This window comes from Mustela nigripes, chromosome 4 (assembly GCF_022355385.1).
Source record: "Mustela nigripes isolate SB6536 chromosome 4, MUSNIG.SB6536, whole genome shotgun sequence".
Lineage (NCBI taxonomy): Eukaryota > Metazoa > Chordata > Mammalia > Carnivora > Mustelidae > Mustela > Mustela nigripes.
In genome coordinates this window covers 139,979,688-140,000,011 of record NC_081560.1, presented here as the reverse complement: position 1 = coordinate 140,000,011, position 20,324 = coordinate 139,979,688, and the positions used below count along the sequence as shown (strand labels likewise).

Below are 20,324 nucleotides of genomic sequence, written 5' to 3'. Positions count from 1 at the left end.
TCCATTTCTTTGAAAAAGATGGATGGTACTTTGATAGGAATTGCATTAAATGTGTAGATTGCTTTAGGTAGCATAGACATTTTCACAATATTTATTCTGCCAATCCAGGAGCATGGAACATTTTTCCATTTCTTTGTGTCTTCCTCAATGTCTTTCATGAGTACTTTATAGTTTTCTGAGTATAGATTCTGTGCCTCTTTGGTTAGGTTTATTCCTAGGTATCTTATGGTTTGGGGTGCAATTGTGAAAGGGATTGACTCCTTAATTTCTCTTTCTTCTATCTTGTTGTTGGTGTAGAGAAATGCAACTGATTTCTGTGCTTTGATTTTATATCCTGACACTTCACTGAATTCCTGTACAAGTCCTAGCAGTTTTGGAGTGGAGTCTTTTGGGTTTTCCACATATAGTATCATATCATCTGCGAAGAGTGATAATTTGACTTCTTCTTTGCCGATTTGGATGCCTTTAATTTCCTTTTGTTGTCTGATTGCTGAGGCTAGGACTTCTAGTACTATGTTGAATAGCAGTGGTGATAATGGACATCCCTGCCGTGTTCCTGACCATAGAGGAAAAGCTTTCAGTTTTTCTCCATTGAGAATGATATTTGCGGTGGGTTTTTCATAAATGGCTTTGATAATATTGAGGTATGTGCCCTCTATCCCTACACATTGAAGAGTTTTGATCAGGAAGGGATGCTGTACTTTGTCAAATGCTTTTTCAGCATCCATTGAGAGTATCATATGGTTCTTGTTCTTTCTTTTATTGATGTGTTGTATCACATTAATTGATGTGCGGATGTTGAACCAACCTTGCAGCCCTGGAATAAATCCCACTTGGTCGTGGTGAATAATCCTTTTAATGTACTGTTGAATCCTATTGGCTAGTATTTTGGTGAGAATTTTCGCATCTGTGTTCATCAAGGATATTGGTCTATAGCTCTCTTTTTTGATGGGATCCTTTTCTGGTTTTGGGATCAAGGTGATGCTGGCCTCATAAAATGAGTTTGGAAGTTTTCCTTCCATTTCTATTTTTTGGAACAGTTTCAGGAGAATAGGAATTAGTTCTTCTTTAAATGTTTGGTAGAATTCTCCCGGGAAGCCGTCTGGCCCGGCTTTTGTTTGTTTGGAGATTTTTAATGACTGCTTCAATCTCCTTACTGGTTATGGGTCTGTTCAGGCATTCAGGCTTTCTATTTCTTCCTGATTCACTTGTGGTACTTTATATGTTTCTAGGAGTGCATCCATTTCTTCCAGATTGTCAAATTTGTTGGCGTAGAGTTGCTCATAGTATGTTCTTATAATTGTTTGTATTTCTTTGGTGTTAGTTGTGATCTCTCCTCTTTCATTCATGATTTTATTTATTTGGGTCCTTTCTCTTTTGTTTCTGATAAGTCTGGCCAGGGGTTTATCAATCTTATTAATTCTTTCAAAGAACCAGCTCCTAGTTTCATTGATTTGTTCTATTGTTTTTCTGGTTTCTATTTCATTGATTTCTGCTCTGATCTTTATGATTTCTCTTCTCCTGCTGGGTTTAGGCTTTCTTTCTTGTTCTTTCCCCAGCTCCTTTAGGTGTAGGGTTAGGTTGCGTACCTGAGACCTTTCTTGTTTCTTGAGATAGGCTTGTACCGCTATATATTTTCCTCTCAGGACCGCCTTTGTTGTGTCCCACACATTTTGAACCATTGTGTTTTCATTATCATTTGTTTCCATGATTTTTTTCAATTCTTCTTTAATTTCCTGGTTGACCCATTCATTCTTTAGAAGGATGCTGTTTAGTCTCCATGTATTTGGGTTCTTTCCAAACTTCCTCTTGTAGTTGAGTTCTAGCTTCAGAGCATTGTGGTCTGAAAATATGCAGGGAATGATCCCAATCTTTTGATAACCGGTTGAGTCCTGATTTAGGACCGAGGATGTGATCTACTCTGGAGAATGTTCCATGTGCACTAGAGAAGAATATGTATTCTGTTGCTTTGAGATGAAATGATCTGAATATATCTGTGATGTCCATCTGGTCCAGTGTGTCATTTAAGGTCTTTATTTCCTTGTTGCTCTTTTGCTTGAATGATCTGTCCATTTCAGTGAGGGGATTGTTAAAGTCCCCTACTATTATTGTATTATTGTGATGTATTTCTTTGATTTTGTTTTTAATTGCTTTATATAGTTGGCTGCTCCCATGTTGGGGGCATAGATATTTAAAATTGTTAGATCTTCTTGTTGGTACAGACCCTTTGAGTATGATATAGTGTCCTTCCTCATCTCTTATTATAGTCTTTGGATTAAAATCTAATTGATCTGATATAAGGATTGCCACTCCTGCTTTCTTCTGATGTCCATTAGCATGGTAAATTCTTTTCCACCCCCTCACTTTAAATCTGGAGGTGTCTTCGGGCTTAAAATGAGTTTCTTGGAGGCAACGTATAGATGGGTTTTGTTTTTTTATCCATTCTGATACCCTGTGTCTTTTGATTGGGGCATTTAGCCCATTAACATTCAGGGTAGCTACTGAGAGATATGAATTTATTGCCATTGTATTGCCTGTAAGGTGACTGTTACTGTCACCTTACACTTGTAGGATCTCTCTTTGTTTAGAGGACCCCTTTCAATATTTCCTGTAGAGCTGGTTTGGTGTTTGCAAATTCTTTCAGTTTTTGTTTGTCCTGGAAGCCTTTAATCTCTCCTTCTATTTTCAATGATAGCCTAGCTGGATATAGTATTCTTGCCTGCATGTTTTTCTCGTTTAGTGCTCTGAATATATCATGCCAGCTCTTTCTGGCCTGCCAGGTCTCTGTGGATAAGTCTGCTGTCAATCTAATATTTTTACCATTGCATGGTACAGTCTTCTTTTCCCGGGCTGCTTTCAGGATTTTCTCTTTGTTGCTAAGACTTGTAAATTTTACTATTAGGTGACGGGGTGTGGACCTATTCTTATTGATTTTGAGGGGCGTTCTCTGCACCTCCTGAATTTTGATGCTTGTTCCCTTTGCAATATTGGGGAAATTCTCCCCAATAATTCTCTCCAGTATACCTTCTGCTCCCCTCTCTCTTTCTTCTTCTTCTGGAATCCCAATTATTCTAATACTGTTTCGTCTTATGGTGTCACTTATCTCTCGAATTCTCCCCTCGTGGTCCAGTAGCTGTTTGTCCCTCTTTTGCTCAGCTTCTTTATTCTCTGTCATTTGGTCTTCTATATCGCTAATTCTTTCTTCTGCCTCATTTATCCTAGCAGTGAGAGACTCCATTTTTTATTGCACCTCATTAATAGCTTTTCTGATTTCAACTTGGTTAGATTTTAGTCCTTTTATTTCTCCAGGAAGGGCTTTTATATCTCCCGAGAGGTTTCTCTAATATCTTCTATGCCTTTTTCGAGCCCGGCTAGAACCTTGTGAATTGTCATTCTGAACTCTAGATCTGACATATTACCAATGTCTGTATTGATTAGGTCCCTAGCCTTCGGTACTGCCTCTTGTTCTTTTTTTTGTGGTGAATTTTTCTGCCTTGTCATTTTGTTCAAATAAGAGTATATGAAGGAGCAAGTAAAATACTAAAAGGGTGGCAACAACCCCAGGAAAATATGCTTTAACCAAATCAGAAGAGATCCCAAATCGTGAGGGGGGAGAAAGGGGATAAAAAGAGGTTCAGAAAGAAAAAAAGAGAGGAAAAAAAAAAAGAAAGAAAAGAAAAAAAGAAAGAAAGAAAAGAATTAAAAAAAGAAAATGAATAAAGAAAAGTATAAAAAAGAAATATATATATATATATATATATATTAGATAAACTAGTTAAAAAACGTTAAAAAGGGAAAGGGTAAATGTTAAAAAAAAATTTAGCAGAAGAGAAAAAACATGAAAAAGAAAAAAAATTAAATTAACTGCAAGACTAAAGAATCATAGGGAGAAAGCTATGAGTTCCGTGCTTTGCTTTCTCCTCCTCTGGAATTCTGCTGCTCTCCTTGGTATTGAAACTGCACTCCTTTGGTAGGTGAACTTGGTCTTGGCTGGACTTCTTGTTGATCTTCTGGGGGAGGGGCCTGTTGTAGTGATTCTCAAGTGTCTTTACCCCAGGCGGAATTGCACCGCCCTTACCAGGGGCTGGCCTGAGTAATCCGCTTGGGTTTGCTTTCAGGAGCTTTTGTTCCCTGAGCGCTTTCCATAGAGTTCCGGAGGACAGGAATACAAATGGCGGCCTCCTGGTCTCGGAGGTCCCAGAGGAGCCGAGAGCCTGGGGCCCCAATCCTCAGTGCGCCCTCAGAAAACAGAGCCCAGTAACTCCCATCTGCCTGACCTCCGGCCGCGCTCAGAGCTCACCGAGCCTGGGACTGGTTCAAAGTAAACCTGAGCTGTGAGCTCGCTGTCGGCTCTGTCTCTGTAGCTGGCTTCCCCATTCTAATACCTGTAAGCTCTGCGACACTCAGACACCCCCAAACCTTCTGTGACCCTGCTGACCCCGTGTGGGCTTCACCCTGGTTTAGCCTCTGGAGCGATGTCCCTCAGCGGAACAGACTTTTAAAAGTCCTGATTTTGTGCTCCGTTGCTCAGCCGCTTGCAGGGAGCTGGCCCCTCCCCCTGGGGTCTATCTTCCCGTCGCTTTGGATTCACTTCTCCACCAGTCCTACCTTTCAGAAAATGGTTGTTTTTCTGTTTCTAGAATTGCTGTTCTTCTTCTCTTTGATCTGCCGATGGATTTGTAGGTGTTTGCAATCTTTAGATAAGCTATCTAGCTGATCTCCTGCTAGCTGAAGTAGTCTCAGCCTGCTACTTCTCTGCCATCTTGACTCCTCTCCCTGATCTTGGGGTTTTGAGTTCAACTCCTACACTGGGTATAGAGATTACTCAAAAACATAAAATCTTTTAAGAAAAAGAAGAAAAAAATGAAAGCAAATGAGAAACTTAGCTGAGCTGAAAAAATTAAAATATCAGTTGCAACAGATAGAGGCTACAGAAGCACCTGTGCAGCTCAGTCGTTAAGCATCTGCTTTCTTCTCTGGTTGTGATCCCAGAGTTCTAGGATCAAGCCCCTGAGTCAGCAGGGAGTCTGTCTCTCCCTCTTCCCCTGTTTGTGTTCCCTCTCTCACTGTCTCTCTCTCTGTCAGATAAATAAATAAAATCTTTAAAAAAAAAGAAAAGAAAAGATAGAGGCCATATATATGTGTATATATATATAAATATATATATATTTTAAATATATATATATTTTATAATATATATATATTTATATATATATACATATATATGAAAAGCAAGTCCTGTCTATTAGGAGAAGCCCCAAGTCTCAGAGGACATGAATAAGACATGGAGCTAAAACTACAGAAGCAGACTACCATCTCGTCAAAACAACTTACAATTCCTAAAATAAATTGGAGATTTCTTCTCTGAAGAAACCAAACAGAAACATCTCTTGACTGAGAGACAACAGGCAAAACAGGAAAGATAGGGAGCGACAGATCAAACCACCTATTTAATTACGGTAGCATTAGCCCTTTTAACTTGTCCAACTCTAAGAATAAAGCAACCAGGCTTGGAAGACTTTTCTGTGAAGAAACTGAACAGACTCAGAGAATAGCTTTCCAGATACTAATTTTAGGGGTCACCCCCTAAAAAATAGGTTTTTAGTATAAATCAGATGTAATCAAGCCACAACAAAGTCCCAACAAAGCCCATCCTATGTATACCAATCTTTCAGTGAGGTTTTGAATGTGGGATATGAGCTGTGTGTGAATGTGTGTATTTGAAAAAAAATTTTTTGCTTTATTTATTAGTGTTCTTTGGCTACATAACAAATTCACCCAAAACTTGGCAGATTAGAGACTCCTGCATGGCTCAGTTGGTTAAGCATCCAACTCTCAATCTTGACTCAGGTCATGATCTCAGGGTTGTGGGATCAAGCCCCATTCTGGGCTCTGCACAGAGTCTGTTTGAGATTCTCTCTCTCAATCCTGACCTCCCCCCTCCACCCCACTCAAGCACGCTCTCTCTCAAATAAAAGAATAAATAAAATATCTTTAAAGAAAAAAAATTTTTTTTTTTAAATTTTAAAAGGGGGTTCCTGAGTGGCTCCTGAAGGCTCAGTAGGTTAAGTAGGTCATGATCTCGGGGTCCTGGGATGGAGCCCTGCGTCAGGTTCCCTTCTCAATGGGAAGTCTGCTTCTCTCTCTCCGTCTGCCTATTGTCCCTGCATATGGTCTCTCTCTCAAATAAATAAATAAAAGTTTTTTAAAATGCTTTAAAAAAAAAAAAAAAACACTTGGCAGATTAAAACAACATTCATCATCCCACACAGTTTTTAAGGATCAGGAATCCGGGAGTGGCTTTGCTAACTGATTCTGGCTCAAGGTCTCTCATGAGAATATAATCAAGCTGTCAGCCAAAACTGCAGTCATCTCCAGGCTTAAAAGAGGATGAAGAATCTACTTCTAAGCTCCAGTATGTAATTGCTGGCAGATCTCCATTCTCTACTGGCTGTAGAGCGGAAGCCTCTTATCTCCAGCTGCGTGGGTCTCTCCATAGGATGCCTGATTGTCAAGACAGGGCAGCTAGCTTCCCCCAGAAAAAGCAATCCAAAAGATAGAAAGAGAAAAGTGTGCATACAAACAAGTCAGAGAACACCCAAGATGGAAACTACGGTCTTTTACAACCTAATCTATCAAGTAACATATCCTCACACCTCTGCTGTATGCCATTCCTTATATGGCTCAGCCCTGGTACAGTGTGGGAGGAGACTACTCAAGGGAAGACCAGGAGAAGGGGATAACTGGGAGCCATCTTGAAGGCTGACTATCACAATGTGTCCTTTGCCTGCCCCTCCCCCACCAAGGATTCCTGCTTCTTGTTTCTAATATCCATTATACCAGGTTTGGTCTGTATGACCAATAGCAAAGGTGATTATCACATCATTTCTAAGATTAGGTTATAAAAGAGACTAGCTTCTAACTAGCAAAAATGATTCTCTCTCTCAAATCATGTGTTGGCCCATGAGATGAGGTACTGAGGCTCTCAGTTCAAAAGCTCTTAAGAAACTGAGGCCAGCCAGTAATGAGGCAGGTGGGAAGCAAATGCTCCAGCCACAGTGAAGCCCTGAAATGACTGCCACCCTGGCCAAGAGACTGACTACAACTTGAACAGAGACTAAGGAAGAACCACCCAGCTGCGCCACACTCTCAAATCCCAAACCCTCAAAAACTGTGAGAGAAACTAAATGTGTATTACTTTAAGAAGCCAACTTTGGGGGTAACGTGTTACACAGCAATAACTAACTTTATTAAATTTGTTTTTTTAAGATTTATTTATTTGAGAGAGAGAGTACAAGCAGGGGGAAGAGTAGGACAAGCAGACTCAGCCTTGGGATGGGAGTCTACCAATCCCAGGACCTGAGATCATGACCTGAGCTGAAGCTGGACGCTTAGCCAACTGAACCACCCAGGCACCCCAAATGCTTTTTCAAAAAATTATAAAAAACAATTCAGGGGGCACCTGGGAGGCTCCGTGGGTTAAGCCTCTGCCTTCAGCTCAGGTCATGATCTCAGGATCCTGGGATCGAGCCCTGCATCGGGCTCTCTGCTCAGTGGGGAGCCTGCTTCCCCCCCCCCTCTCTCTACCTGACTCTCCGCCTACTTGTGATCTCTGTCAAATAAATAAATAAAAATCTTTTTAAAAAATAAAATAAGGGTGCCTAAGTGGCTCAGTGGGTTAAAGCCTCTGCCTTCGGCTAGGGTCATGGTTCCGGGGTCCTGGGATCGAGCCCCGCATAGGGCTCTCTGCTCAGCGGGGAGCCTGCTTCCTACTCTCTCTCTCTTTGCCTGCCTCTCTGCCTACTTGTGAACTCTGTCAAATAAATAAATAAAAATTTAAAAAATTAAATTAAATTAAAAATAAAAAATAAAATAAAAAACAATTCAGAATTATTATAAAAATCTTGAACTGTACAGAATGTTGAAATATATGTACCTACCCTATCCAATCTACCCTCCCACAATTGTTATTGTTTACAACATATCCTTCCATATTTTTTCTTATTCCTACACAAATAAATGGAATGAACTTTTTAATGTCTTACCCTTAAATATGAACAGATGGCCAAAGATCACCTAATACTGGAGGAAAGTCTCCACTGTAAAGGGGAAAGACTACAATAAACAATCAGAAAAGAGGAATCCACAAAACTGAGCTAAAACTGAAAATAGAAGATAAACCTTTAAAAAACAAATAAAACCATCTCTAAATAATATGCTTAGGCAGGAAAAAAGCTACACCCATAATACAAGAATAAAATGTTACATAATAATAATTTACTAACAGCAAGAAAACAAAATAAAACAATGCAAAAAGCTTCCGCAGAGAAAAAGACTGGTGATCGACAAAGGAAGGAGATGCATTTGATGCTCTGGCAGACAATGGTACATGCCTTCAAAATTCACAAGGAAAACCCTATCTAACCAATCAACAAGGTATGAATGAAAAATTTTTTTAAAGATCATCACACATATGCAAGGATTAAAAAAAATGTACTACGTGTGTACTCATGCACTCTTTTTCCTTTTACCTGTTCTTTTTTCTTACTTGACATATAATGTATTATTTGCTTCAGGGGTACAGGTCTGTGAATTATCAGTCTTATACAATTCACAGCACTCATCATAACACATACCCTCCTCAATGTCCATAACCCAACCAACCTCTCTCTCTCCCCTCCCCCAGCAACCCTCAGTTTGTTTCCTGAGATTAAGAATCTCTTTTGCTTCGTCTCCCTCCCTGGTTATGCACTCTTTCTCTTAGGAAGCTACCGAGGCTAGGCTACACATACACACACACAGGAAATCAATTAAGACAATGTGAGGTTTAGAAAACAAGAGATCCAAAACAAGCAGACTCAGCAAAGTTCAAGGAAAACTCCCATTTAAAAAAAAAAAAAAAAAGGCAACACCACAACCAGTTCAGTTTGGGTCACAAAGATGGAGAACTCTGAAAGGGAGGTTCATCAGAGAAAAGAGGTTGACAGACTTAGTGATTTTGAGGAATGAGGAGTCTGAAGAGGAGGGGGAAGGTTAACAGGCATGTGGCAGATTTAAGAGAGTGGTTTGAAAATTTCAGTAAGCATACAAAAAGTGGTGCAAATAAATACAAGATACAATAAATAACGGGAAGAAAAACAAAAGTTTTTTAAGTAATCACGGTCCACAACTTTGTTCAAATGATTACTGATTTGTTTTAACATAATTTAACAACATGGCTAAGATAAAGAGGAAATGGTGGTAGAAAGCTAAAGCTTTCATAAGCCATCACAACAGGCAAGTTAATACACAATACCTAAGACTGACAAATCCAAGGGGATTCTAGCTGGCTAAGATGGTAGGTAGAACATGCAACCCTTATCTCAGGGTCATGTGTTTGAGACCCACCTTGGGGATAAAGTTTTTAAAAAATAATTTTTTTTTAATTTTTAATAAATAAATAAAAATTATAAACTCAAGAAATACCTAGTAATATAGACCCCAAACCGTCCCTAAGCTTAGACTGGCTAAACAGATGGTTTGCATGAGAAATTAATCTTTAATTCATGTAACGTCATAGTAAACATTCAGGAATGTATACCAGTTTTTAACCAATTACTAGAACTTGGTCAGCAAGGAGGTAAGTAATCAGAGACTCTTCAATAATTAAACATCAAGAGATTATAAAAATCCTGGTAAAAATGGCAAAAGCAAAATTCTCAGACAGCCAGAGGAAATCCTCTCCAGTATCATCAAGAACATTAGGTTATCTCTTCCCGCACAGGAACTTGAAGATCAAGTGTGCCCGTCCAGCAGAATGCTGAGTTCTGGAAACCAAGCTAATGGAATCATGATCTTGTATCCTTTCCCTACATTAAAGGGATGTTTATCATTTGCCTCTCCAATCAACCATCCTTATCAAAATCACACACAACAATATTACTGTATTATTTAGAAACAACCAGATAGCAGGAAAAAAAAGCTAACAGAATTAAAAATGGTTTCCTTTGGGAAAATGGCACTTATGGGGGATAGGGAAAAAGCAAGGAGAGAGATAGAAGATGGAACAAAGGACTAAGACTACTCCTTAAATCCTTCAGTACCAGGTCACTTTTTAAGTAGCTCTAGTTGTAAATTGATAAGTTTTTTTTTTTAATTGAAAAAGCCAGGAAATTTTCTTAAAAATCAGAATAAGAAAACATATTTTACCCATAAAATGTTTATGGTTAACTCATTTTCATAGTGTAAAATACTAATAAATATATATTTATTTCCTTTGCTTCATACCTATTCCTGGAAAATCTATTTACAGAGTTTCAATATAAAAAATACTTAACTAAACATGGCCTGAAATGTAAATTAAACATAGTCTACTGAAATAATAAGCAACACTTTCAAAATATATTTTGGAAAAAAATGATCAGGGAGGTAAGAATAGGAAGTCTTTACGTTTGTGATTAGGGTCCAAACACTTGCTTTTTATCTCTAAGCACTAATTCAAAAATAAAGGTTAAAAATAAAAACCCTCCCAAAATAAAAATATTAAGCTTCAACTGGCCATTGAAGATCCGCTGCTAAGGAAACAAAGAAGCTACTTGAGCTCCCTGTAGTATCAGCACACAGCTGCCAGATTACAATCTGTTCACATTAGCGTGAACTTTTAAAAAAACATATCCAGGGCCTCCCTGGCTGGCTAAATTAGTAGAGGATGCAATTCTTGATCTCAGAGTTGTGAGTTCAAGTCCCATGCTAGGTGTAGAGATAACTTAAAAAAAATTAAAAATCTAAAAACAATAAGTAAATAAAAATAAAAACAAATATCCAAAATATAGTACAGTAAGAAAAAAGCAAATTACCTAAGACTATACCTAGTATTATCCCATAAACACAAAAACATACCTCTAGGTTACATATGCCTAAGAGATGTGTGGAGGCATGTTTATGAAAATAGTACCACTGGTTACCACATATCATAAAATTTCAGATTTCTTACTGTTTTTTTTTCTTTTTATATGCCATTTTAAATCTTTAAATAGCAACCATTAATAAGTAGATTTCCTGAACAAAACATCCCACACTAAGCAAATGAAGGAGCTCTAACTTCAAGCTCATGAATTCATGTTCAATTGGTTTTATTTTTATATTATTGTTTTGTTTATAAAGCTTTGAGATATAACTGGCATATAATACACCGTACATATTTTAAGTGTGCAATTTGATAAATATTGATACATATTTATACTCATGAAATCATCACATAATAAAGATAATGAACATACCCTTAAAAGCTACCTCCTGTCCCCTTATAATCTCTGCTCCCCATGTTCTACCACACCCTGTCCCATGCACAAGAAACAAATGATCTTTCTCTATCACTACATATTAAATCACATTTTCTATAATCTCATATAAATGGAATCATACAGTATGTATTCTTTTTTGTCAGGCTTCTTTCAATGAACACAGCTATTCTGAGTTTCATCCAGTCAATATTCCATTCCTCTTTCATTTCTGACTAGTATTCCACCATTTGGTTGAATGATCAACTTAATGATTCACCTTCTGATATTTAGGTAATATCCAGATTGTAGCTGTTAAAAACAAAGTTACCATGAACATTGGTGAGTAAGTTTCTATATGGACATATGCTGTCACTTCTATTGGATAAATACCTAAGAACAGAATACCTAAGAAATGGATCAAATAGTTGACGTACATTTAACTTCTTAAGACTATCAAACTCAATGCAGCATTTTACATTCCTATGAGGAGAAAGTTTCAGTTCCTCTACATCCTGGTCAACATTTGGTATGTTCAATTTTAAAATTTAGTCATTCTAACAAATGTGTGGTAGTATTTCATCACAGCTTTAATTTGCATTTCCCTATAGCAAAAGAGGTTGAGCATCCTTTCATGTGCTTACTTGTTATCTATATATCCTTGGTGAATGTCTCTTGTACATTTTTTAATTTGGTTGTTTCTTTTCTGATTGAGTTTTGAGAGCTCTTTCTATGTTCTGATCCATGGTCCTTTGTGAGACATATGCTTTGCAAAAATTTTCTCCCAACCTGTGGTTTGTCCTTTTATTCTTTTAACAGTGCTTTTCCAATAGCAGAAATTTTTCATTTTGATGAAGTCCAAACCATCAATTTTTCTTTTATAGAACATGCTCCTGGTGTCATATATAAGAAATCATGGCTTAAAACATAGTTAGAAAGATTTTCTCCTGTGTTATCATCCAGAAGTTTTACGGTTTTAAGTTTGACATTTAGTTTTACCAGTTAATTTTATATATGGTACAAAATATGGATCCAAGTTGGGGTTTTTGGCATGTGGATATTCAATTGTTCCAGCACCAGGTCTTCAAGAGACAATCCTTTCTCTACTGAACTGCCTGGCACCTTTGTCAAAAACCACTTGTCCCTTTGCATGTGGGTCTTTTCCCAGATTTTCAATTCTATGTCTATAATATCTTTATGGTGGTATCACCATTTTGATTACTGTAAATTTGATTATAAAATTTTGCTATAAAATTGATTACTGAAAAGTATTAACTTTACAATAGCTCCTAAATTTAGTAGTAGCTTTTTTATAGATTTCATTAGATACTCTACATGTCTTTTCTTTCTTTTTGACTGATTGGCCCAATTAGGACCACTGTATACACTTTGAAGTGGTAAGAATCAACATCCTTGAATTGTTCCTAATCTTAGGGGAAATCATTCAGCCTTTCACCATTAAGTGCTATGTTATTTACTAATAGGCTTTTCCCTAACCTAACTACTTCAAAATTTAATACAATGCTATAATAATCAAGACAATGTGGTACTACCTAAAGGACAGACACACAGATCAATGGAATAGAATTGGTCATCCAGAAATTAATCCATAAGTAAATAAAAATTATACATACATACAATGGAATATCATTCTGCCATAAAAGGAATAAATTACTGATACATGTTACATCTTTGATGAGCCCTGAAAAACATCATGCTAAGTGAAATAAGACAGACACAAAAGGTCACATACTGTACGTTTCCATTTATATGAAATAAAATGTCCAGAATAAGCAAATCCACAGAAACAGAAACTAGAATGGTAGTTCCCAGGAGACCAGGGAACAAGGCAGAGATGGGGAAGGGCAGGCAGGGATAGTGAAATTGGATACAGTTTTCTTTTTGGGGTGATGACAATGCCCTGGGATTATATAGAGGTGATGACTGCACAATATAGCAAATGTACTGGCAGTTACTAAATTACACACTTTAAAATTTTTTTAATTATGAATTTTAAGTGAACTTTACCTCATTTTTTTTAAAGTGGTTGCCCTTGGGCACAGAACTTGCTTTTTCATTATTAATCCTTTTTTTACTACTCAATTTTTTCCTTGTACCAAATGGTGTCAGACAGCCAGAAAAAGAAACACAAAACTGATTTCTCGGCTAAGTTAAAAACACCAAAAGTTACTATTAAGGGAGAAATAATATAGAATCCTGGCCTCTGAATTATGTCCTGCATATTCTTCTTGTCTTCTCTAATCCTATTTCTTCTCCCATTTATGTTATAGTATCATGACAGATGTAGTTCACTGACAGCAATCTAAAAATTTGGGAATTAAATCATTAGATAAATCATATATACTTCTTCCTTGCACAGAATAAAAAATAAATTTCAAGTGAAACCAGCAATAGGATTGAACAAATGTACCTCAAGTTTTCCCAGGGAAAACTATAGTCAATTATTCAATAAATAATGATAGTGTGACTTGCTATTAATGAGTTTAAATTTCCTGAGTTTTCCTCCAATTGAAGGTTCTGGAGTCCCCAGCTTTCACTAGTTTTTCTTTAGATATAAGTTTCATATAATGGGGTGCCTGGCTCATCGGCTCAATCGGCTAAGCATCTGCCAGCTAAGCATCTGCCTTCAACTCGGGTCATGATCCCAGGGTCCTGGTATGGAGCCCCAATCGGACTTCCTGTTCAGCAGGAAGACTTCTTCTCCCTCACCTTCTTCCTATTGCTCCCCCTGCCTGTTCTCTCTCTATCAAATAAAGAAATAAAATCTTAAAAAATAAATAAATAAATTTCACATAGTACAAATGAAGAATTTAATACTTACTTATCAAGGAAATCTTTATCCACTACAGCAGTGATGTCAAGAAGAGGATTGCCCATTCCAAAGAGAATATTTTCACTAAAAAAAAAAAAAACACAAACACACACACACACAGAAGCAAGCATAAGTTAGAAATACTTCTGAAAGCTGATGTATAAAATGCATACAAATATAAAAATAAATATCTTCATTTTACCTTGAAAATAAACCCAACGTACTAGTTTATTAAACCTTTGCCTTTTATATTTCAGGAAACATTTTAGAGATATTAAAAGCCATTTAGAAAGGATGGTGACTTTTAAATTGGATTAAATAATAGAGGAAACCAGGTCCTGTGATCTTTTTTTGTAATATTCAACAGCTAATCAATTTCAATTTTTTAAAAAGATCTGTCATAACAGGGGCGCCTGGGTGGCTCAGTGGGTTAAAGCCTCTACCTTCGGCTCAGATCATGATCCTAAGATCCTGGGATCGAGCCCCACATCGGGCTCTCTACTCAGTATGGAGCCTGCTTCCTCCTCTCTCTCTGCTGTCTCTGCCTACTTGTGATCTCTGTCTGTCAAATAAGTTTTTTCTAAAAAGATCAAAAAAAGGTCTATCATAACAAAGTTCTATACTCAACAAACACAACAGATAATTAACTCTTTCTAACTAGTAAGATATCCAACTACCAAAAGTTATTGGGAAGGTTGCAGAAAATCCTACAGGAGTCCAGCCAAGAGTCCTATACTTGACAAACTGGGAATGACTATGGTTAGACCAGCTCAATAGTTATCAAAAATGGTATAATTTTCAATTACATTTAATAGATTTTGAAGAAGTCTCTTTTCACAATGATTACAGTATAGGTCAAAACCAAGCGAAACCTAGAATCCCACCACAAATGATGCCTTAAACGGAGAGGAGCCCAACTGACAGCAAGAAATGGACCAGTGGCCATGGTTGATGGGAGGAATTCTTCCAGGTTTTTCAACAAAACTTGCTTCTGTGTAACTTCCCACTGATCTCCAGGTTGCTTCAGATCTCTTCCAGTTGCCTCCAAAGCAGTTACCATCTTCACCATTTGGAGATCAGTCATATCAACAGGATTAGTACTCCAGAGTTTAAGAGAATGGGATATAACCTATGATTATAGTCTATCATGATTTAGAAGACTAAATTACAGTATTGTATTAAAACCACAGATTGGGGGCACCTGGGTGGCTCAGTTGGTTAAGCGTCTGCCTCCTACTCAGATGACGATCCCAGGGTTCTGGGACTGGGCCCAGTGTCGGGCTTCCTGCTCAGCAGACAGTCTTCTTTTCCTTCTCCCTTTGTCCCTTGCCCCAGCTCGTGCTCTCTCCCACTTTCTCAAATAAATACATAAAAATCTTCAAAAAATAAATAAATAAAACTACAGATTGGGCAACTATAGCTGAATATACAATGTTATTTGTCCCTTTTTTTCTTTTTAAAGCTGAATGGGGAAGAGTGAAAAGAAAATACGTTTATTCAGACTTAAGTTGTATTTATAATCAGAATAAAAATTTAATATAAAAAGAAAATAACTGCTTAGGAGATAAAGGATCAACAGGCAGATACAGTAAAACTTGATAATCATTTTATTAGAAACTTCTCTGATTGGGGTGCCTGGGTGGCTTAAAGCCTCTGCCTTCGGGGCAGGGTCCTGGGATCAAGCCCTACATCAGGCTCTCTGCTCAGCAGGGAGCCTGCTTACTCCTCTCTCTGTGCCTGCCTCTCTGCCTACTTGTGATCTCTGTCTATCAAATAAATAAATAAAATCTTGAGAAAAAAAAAAGAAACTTCTCTGATTTATGTATTGTTACTCAAACAATAAAAACTCCTAGAACTTGATTTTTTTAAAAAATATGGGGTGTTACTGGATTCCTTGGCTCTTTTTAAAATATAGCCTTTTTTATTTTTTAGTGTTTGATTCAATGTATACAGTCATCAAACTACCACCAGAATAAAAATATGGCACATTTCTAACACCACAAAGTATCTTGCTTCTTTCATGTCAATCTCTCCACCTCGACTTGTCCCCTCTTGATTTTAAGGACTATAATTGTGACATTTCTTTTTCAAAACTCAATCCTCTGAATATCTCCTGCATTCCCAAAATAGTTCATTACATTCCATTTGAAAATGTAGTATAGTATTAGTAAGTCAGTGAACTCTCTCTGGACCTAAGGTTTCTTCTTTTTTTTTTTTAGATTTTATTTATTTATTAGAGAGAGAAAGAGAGAGCATGTGTGCACACACACACGCAGGGGGAGCAACAGGCAGAGAGAGAGGCAGGCTTCCTCCTGATCAAGGAGCCTGATATGGGACCTGATCCCAGGACCCTGGGATCATGACCTGAGCCGAAGGCACATGCTTAACCGACTAAGCCACCCAGGTCTCCAGGGCCTAAGGTTTCTATAGTCAAATTAGTATGGGAAAAAAGATGAGTACACTGAATCACAGAACCCTGTTTAAACTTATATTCCTCAACCTATTTGTCCAGCAAAACTTTTTTTCCCCTGAATGCATATGGACAAGAAAACTTTTACACAAAGAACAAGAATATGCTGGGACTGAATCACTCAAATTTAAGACTGGAAGTAAATTTTTATATATTATTAAGAATAATGATGGGGAGGAGCACTTAGGTGGCTCAGTCAGTTAAGCATCTGCCTTCGGCTCGGGTCATGATCCCAGGGTCCTGGGATCCAGCCCCACGTCCAGGTTCCCTACTAAGCGTAAAGTCGCCTCTGCACCCTCCCCCCATTCATGCTCTCTCTCTCTCAAATAAATAAATATAATCTTTTTTAAAAAAAAATAATGATGGAAAAAAAATAATGATGGGGAAAAACCTTGTTCTTCTTACATATATATATGTATATATATATACACATATATATATACATATATACATATATATATAAAAGAACCAACTTATATATGTAAATATAAATTATATTTATATGTCTGGGGCATCTGGGTGGCTCAGTGGGTTGGGCCTCTGCCTTCGGCTGGGGTCATGGTCTCAGGGTCCTGGGATCGAGCCCCGTGTCGGGCTCTCTGCTCAGCAGGGAGCCTGCTTCCCTTCCTCTTTCTCTCTGCCTGCCTCTCTGCCTGCTTGTGATCTCTGCCTGTCAAATAAATAAATAAAATCTTTAAAAAAATTATATTTATATGTCATATAAATACATGACAACTTTTGCCTTGTTATTGCCAATAACATTACAATTCAGTTAACGTCATTTAAAGCCATTCTAATAATAAACTAGAATTGTGTGCTTGTCATTTCCCTACTTTCACCCCAAATTTCCTCCTTCAAGAGATCTGGGTGAAATTGATCCACTCCAGTGTAAGGGTCTGACTGGTATAACCTTGAGGCACAGCAAAGACTAAACCAATCTGCACAATGTATTTCTCTACCTTTATTGATCAGAGATGGACATATAACCTAAGCCAGTCAAATAAAAATGGACTCCAAGATTTTTTTCTAGGAGTGCTCACATACAAACTATCTTCCTTCCTAGTAGATATAAATGCAGGAGGTACTAGCACCTTAAGTACCTCAAGGTCCCCAGATGAGCTACCTTGGGATAAATCTGACATCACAGAGGGCAGAATGGAAAAACATAATGAAACTAGGCCATTAATGAAGTTGGACCAATTAAGCTTCACCTAAAACCTATACCCTCTTTGGGCTTCTCAAATACATGTAGGTTAGTTATTTTGTTGATTCCAATCTCATATTTCTTTTCTAATATTAACAGATATAAATTGTTGTATTTGATTTTGTGAATCCGCTTTATTTTGTAATTCATTTTTACTATAAAGCCAGCTCCTGCCCAGAGCGCCTCATCAGCAAACTAAACTTTTGCGTTCCTATAACTGGTCCAATTGACCAGAAATGTAGTATATCCAATCAGCTATTCCCCTAACACCAGCCAACTCTATACTTACTTCCTTGTTCCTTGATCTTTCTAAATAAGGTCAGATATGCAACCCTAGTCAATCACACCGTTCCCAAGTTGCCCCTTTTAACACTCTATAAAGCACACTCTTGTCAAATCCCTTGGGAGGAGTACTCCATTGCTTGTAAGGCACTGTACTCCTTGAATTCATGGAATTTTCCCTTGAGTAAAGGACATCAAACTCACTACCAAATGTTCTAGTTTTGTGGTCTGACAATAATAAACCCTAATCCAGTAAACAAAATACTTCTCTAAGTTCTGTGAGCCACTCTGCCAAATTATTGAACCCAAGGAGGGGTCACGGCAATCTATGAACTATATAACTGGTTGGTCAGAGGTACAAGGGGCCAGAAGTACATAGGGGCACCTGGATGGCTCACTTAGCTAAGTGTCCAACTCTTGGTTTCAGCTCAGGTCATGATGTCAGAGTCATGAGATCAAGTCCCCCATGGGACTCCATACATAGCATGGAGTCTTCTAGAGATTTGTCCTCCCTCCCTCCCCTTCTCCTCCTTCCCCTATTTGCATACAGCTCATGTTCTAAAATAAATAAATAAATAAAATCTTTTTAAAAATAAAATAAAAAGAAGATAATAATCTGGACTTCTGATTGGAATCTGAACTGTGGGAGGGACAGTCTTGTGGGACTGAGCCCTAACTTGTGGGCTCTAACACTATCTCCATGTAGATGGTATCAGAATTGAGATAATTGCTTGGTGGTGTTGAAAAACCCACACATTGTACTTGCCCTATGCGTCTTCCATTGGTTTTATACTTCAGGATAAACAGGTTAACAATAAACAGGTATACATTAAACAGGAAACATAAGAGATATCAAAGTTTTGGGCCATAGACCAGACACCATTTTGTTTACATCTCATATGACACCTCTTTCAGATAATCTTCTCTGCCCAACTCATACCCAAAGGTTCCCATGTAAAGGTGCACAAGTTGTCCCCTGCACAACTCCAGTGGGTGATGTACACAGTATGGATGATAGCTTCTGGAGCTCTGTGTTAAGTACTGCTGTCTGTCCTCCCCAAGTTTTATCCATTCTTTCCCCCTAGATTCTGTAAGGTCTTTGATAAATGTTTTTAAGAGTGAAACGACAAAACACTAATTCAAGATAGGTTGTGATAAGTGAAAAAGGAATGTTGCACTCCCTAGAGCAATCACTACACAATAATACAACAATATTCAATAGAGGATATAAAATGAAAAACTACAATATACTCAACTTAGAAAAAAGGCAGGGAAGATAAAAAAAACAACATAAAGGATAAATGGAAAACAAAAGGAGGTACACTAAAATTCAGCCATATTAGTAATTATATTAAATATAAGTGGGTTAAACACACCAATTAAAAGATGAAGACTGTCACACTGGATTAAAAAACAAATTAAATGGGGGCACCTAGAGGGCTCAGCTAGAGGGCATCTGACTCTTGACTTTTGGCATGATGGTATTTTTAGGGTCGTGGAATGGAGCCCCACAATAGGTTCCATGCTCAGGGCAGGATCTGCTTGGGATTCTCTCTCTCCCTTCTCTCTGCCCTTCCCCCAACTTACATGTGCTCTCTCTAATAATTTTTTTTTTTTTCTTTAAGATTTTATTTATTTATTTGACAGAGAGAAATCACAAGTAGATGGAGAGGCAGGCAGAGAGAGAGAGAGAGAAGCAGGCTCTCCGCTGAGCAGAGAGCCCGATGCGGGACTCGATCCCAGGACTCTGAGATCATGACCTGAGCCGAAGGCAGCGGCTTAACCCACTGAGCCACCCAGGCGCCCACATGTGCTCTCTCTAAATAGATAACTAAAATATTTAAAAACAAAAACAAAAACAAATGTGACATAATTTACTAGAGATGCACTTTAAATATAAAGGCACAGAGAGTTTGAAAATAAAATACTGAACAGAAAGATACTCTATGAAAACACTAATTATAAGAAAATTGCAGTGGCTATATTCATAGACTTTATTAAAGTATAGCTGACATGCAATGTTATATTAGTTTTAGGTATACAAAACAGTGATTCAACAACTCTATACATTATGTTATGCTCACCACAAGTCTAGCTACCATCTGTCATCCTACAATGCTACTACAATACCATCAATTTTATTCCCTATGCTGTATAGACAAGGTAGATTAAAATAAGGAGTGGCACCATATAAAAAGGATTTCATACAAATAACTCATTTCATCAAGAAAAGAAAATAAATGGTTTCAAAACACTAAGGGAAAAAACTTGAGAGAA

General features: G+C 37.6%; 1 protein-coding gene across 3 annotated transcripts in view; it reads right to left on the bottom strand.

Annotated features, from left to right (window-relative positions):
- ADK (adenosine kinase) overlaps positions 1–20,324 on the bottom strand; it is a 532,452-nt gene that overhangs the window by 479,870 nt on the left and 32,258 nt on the right. For all 3 annotated transcript variants that reach the window (XM_059397858.1, XM_059397861.1, XM_059397859.1), the window contains exon 2: positions 14,101–14,175. In XM_059397858.1, the coding sequence (XP_059253841.1) occupies positions 14,101–14,175 (75 nt within the window). The remainder of the gene's footprint in view (positions 1–14,100; positions 14,176–20,324) is intronic.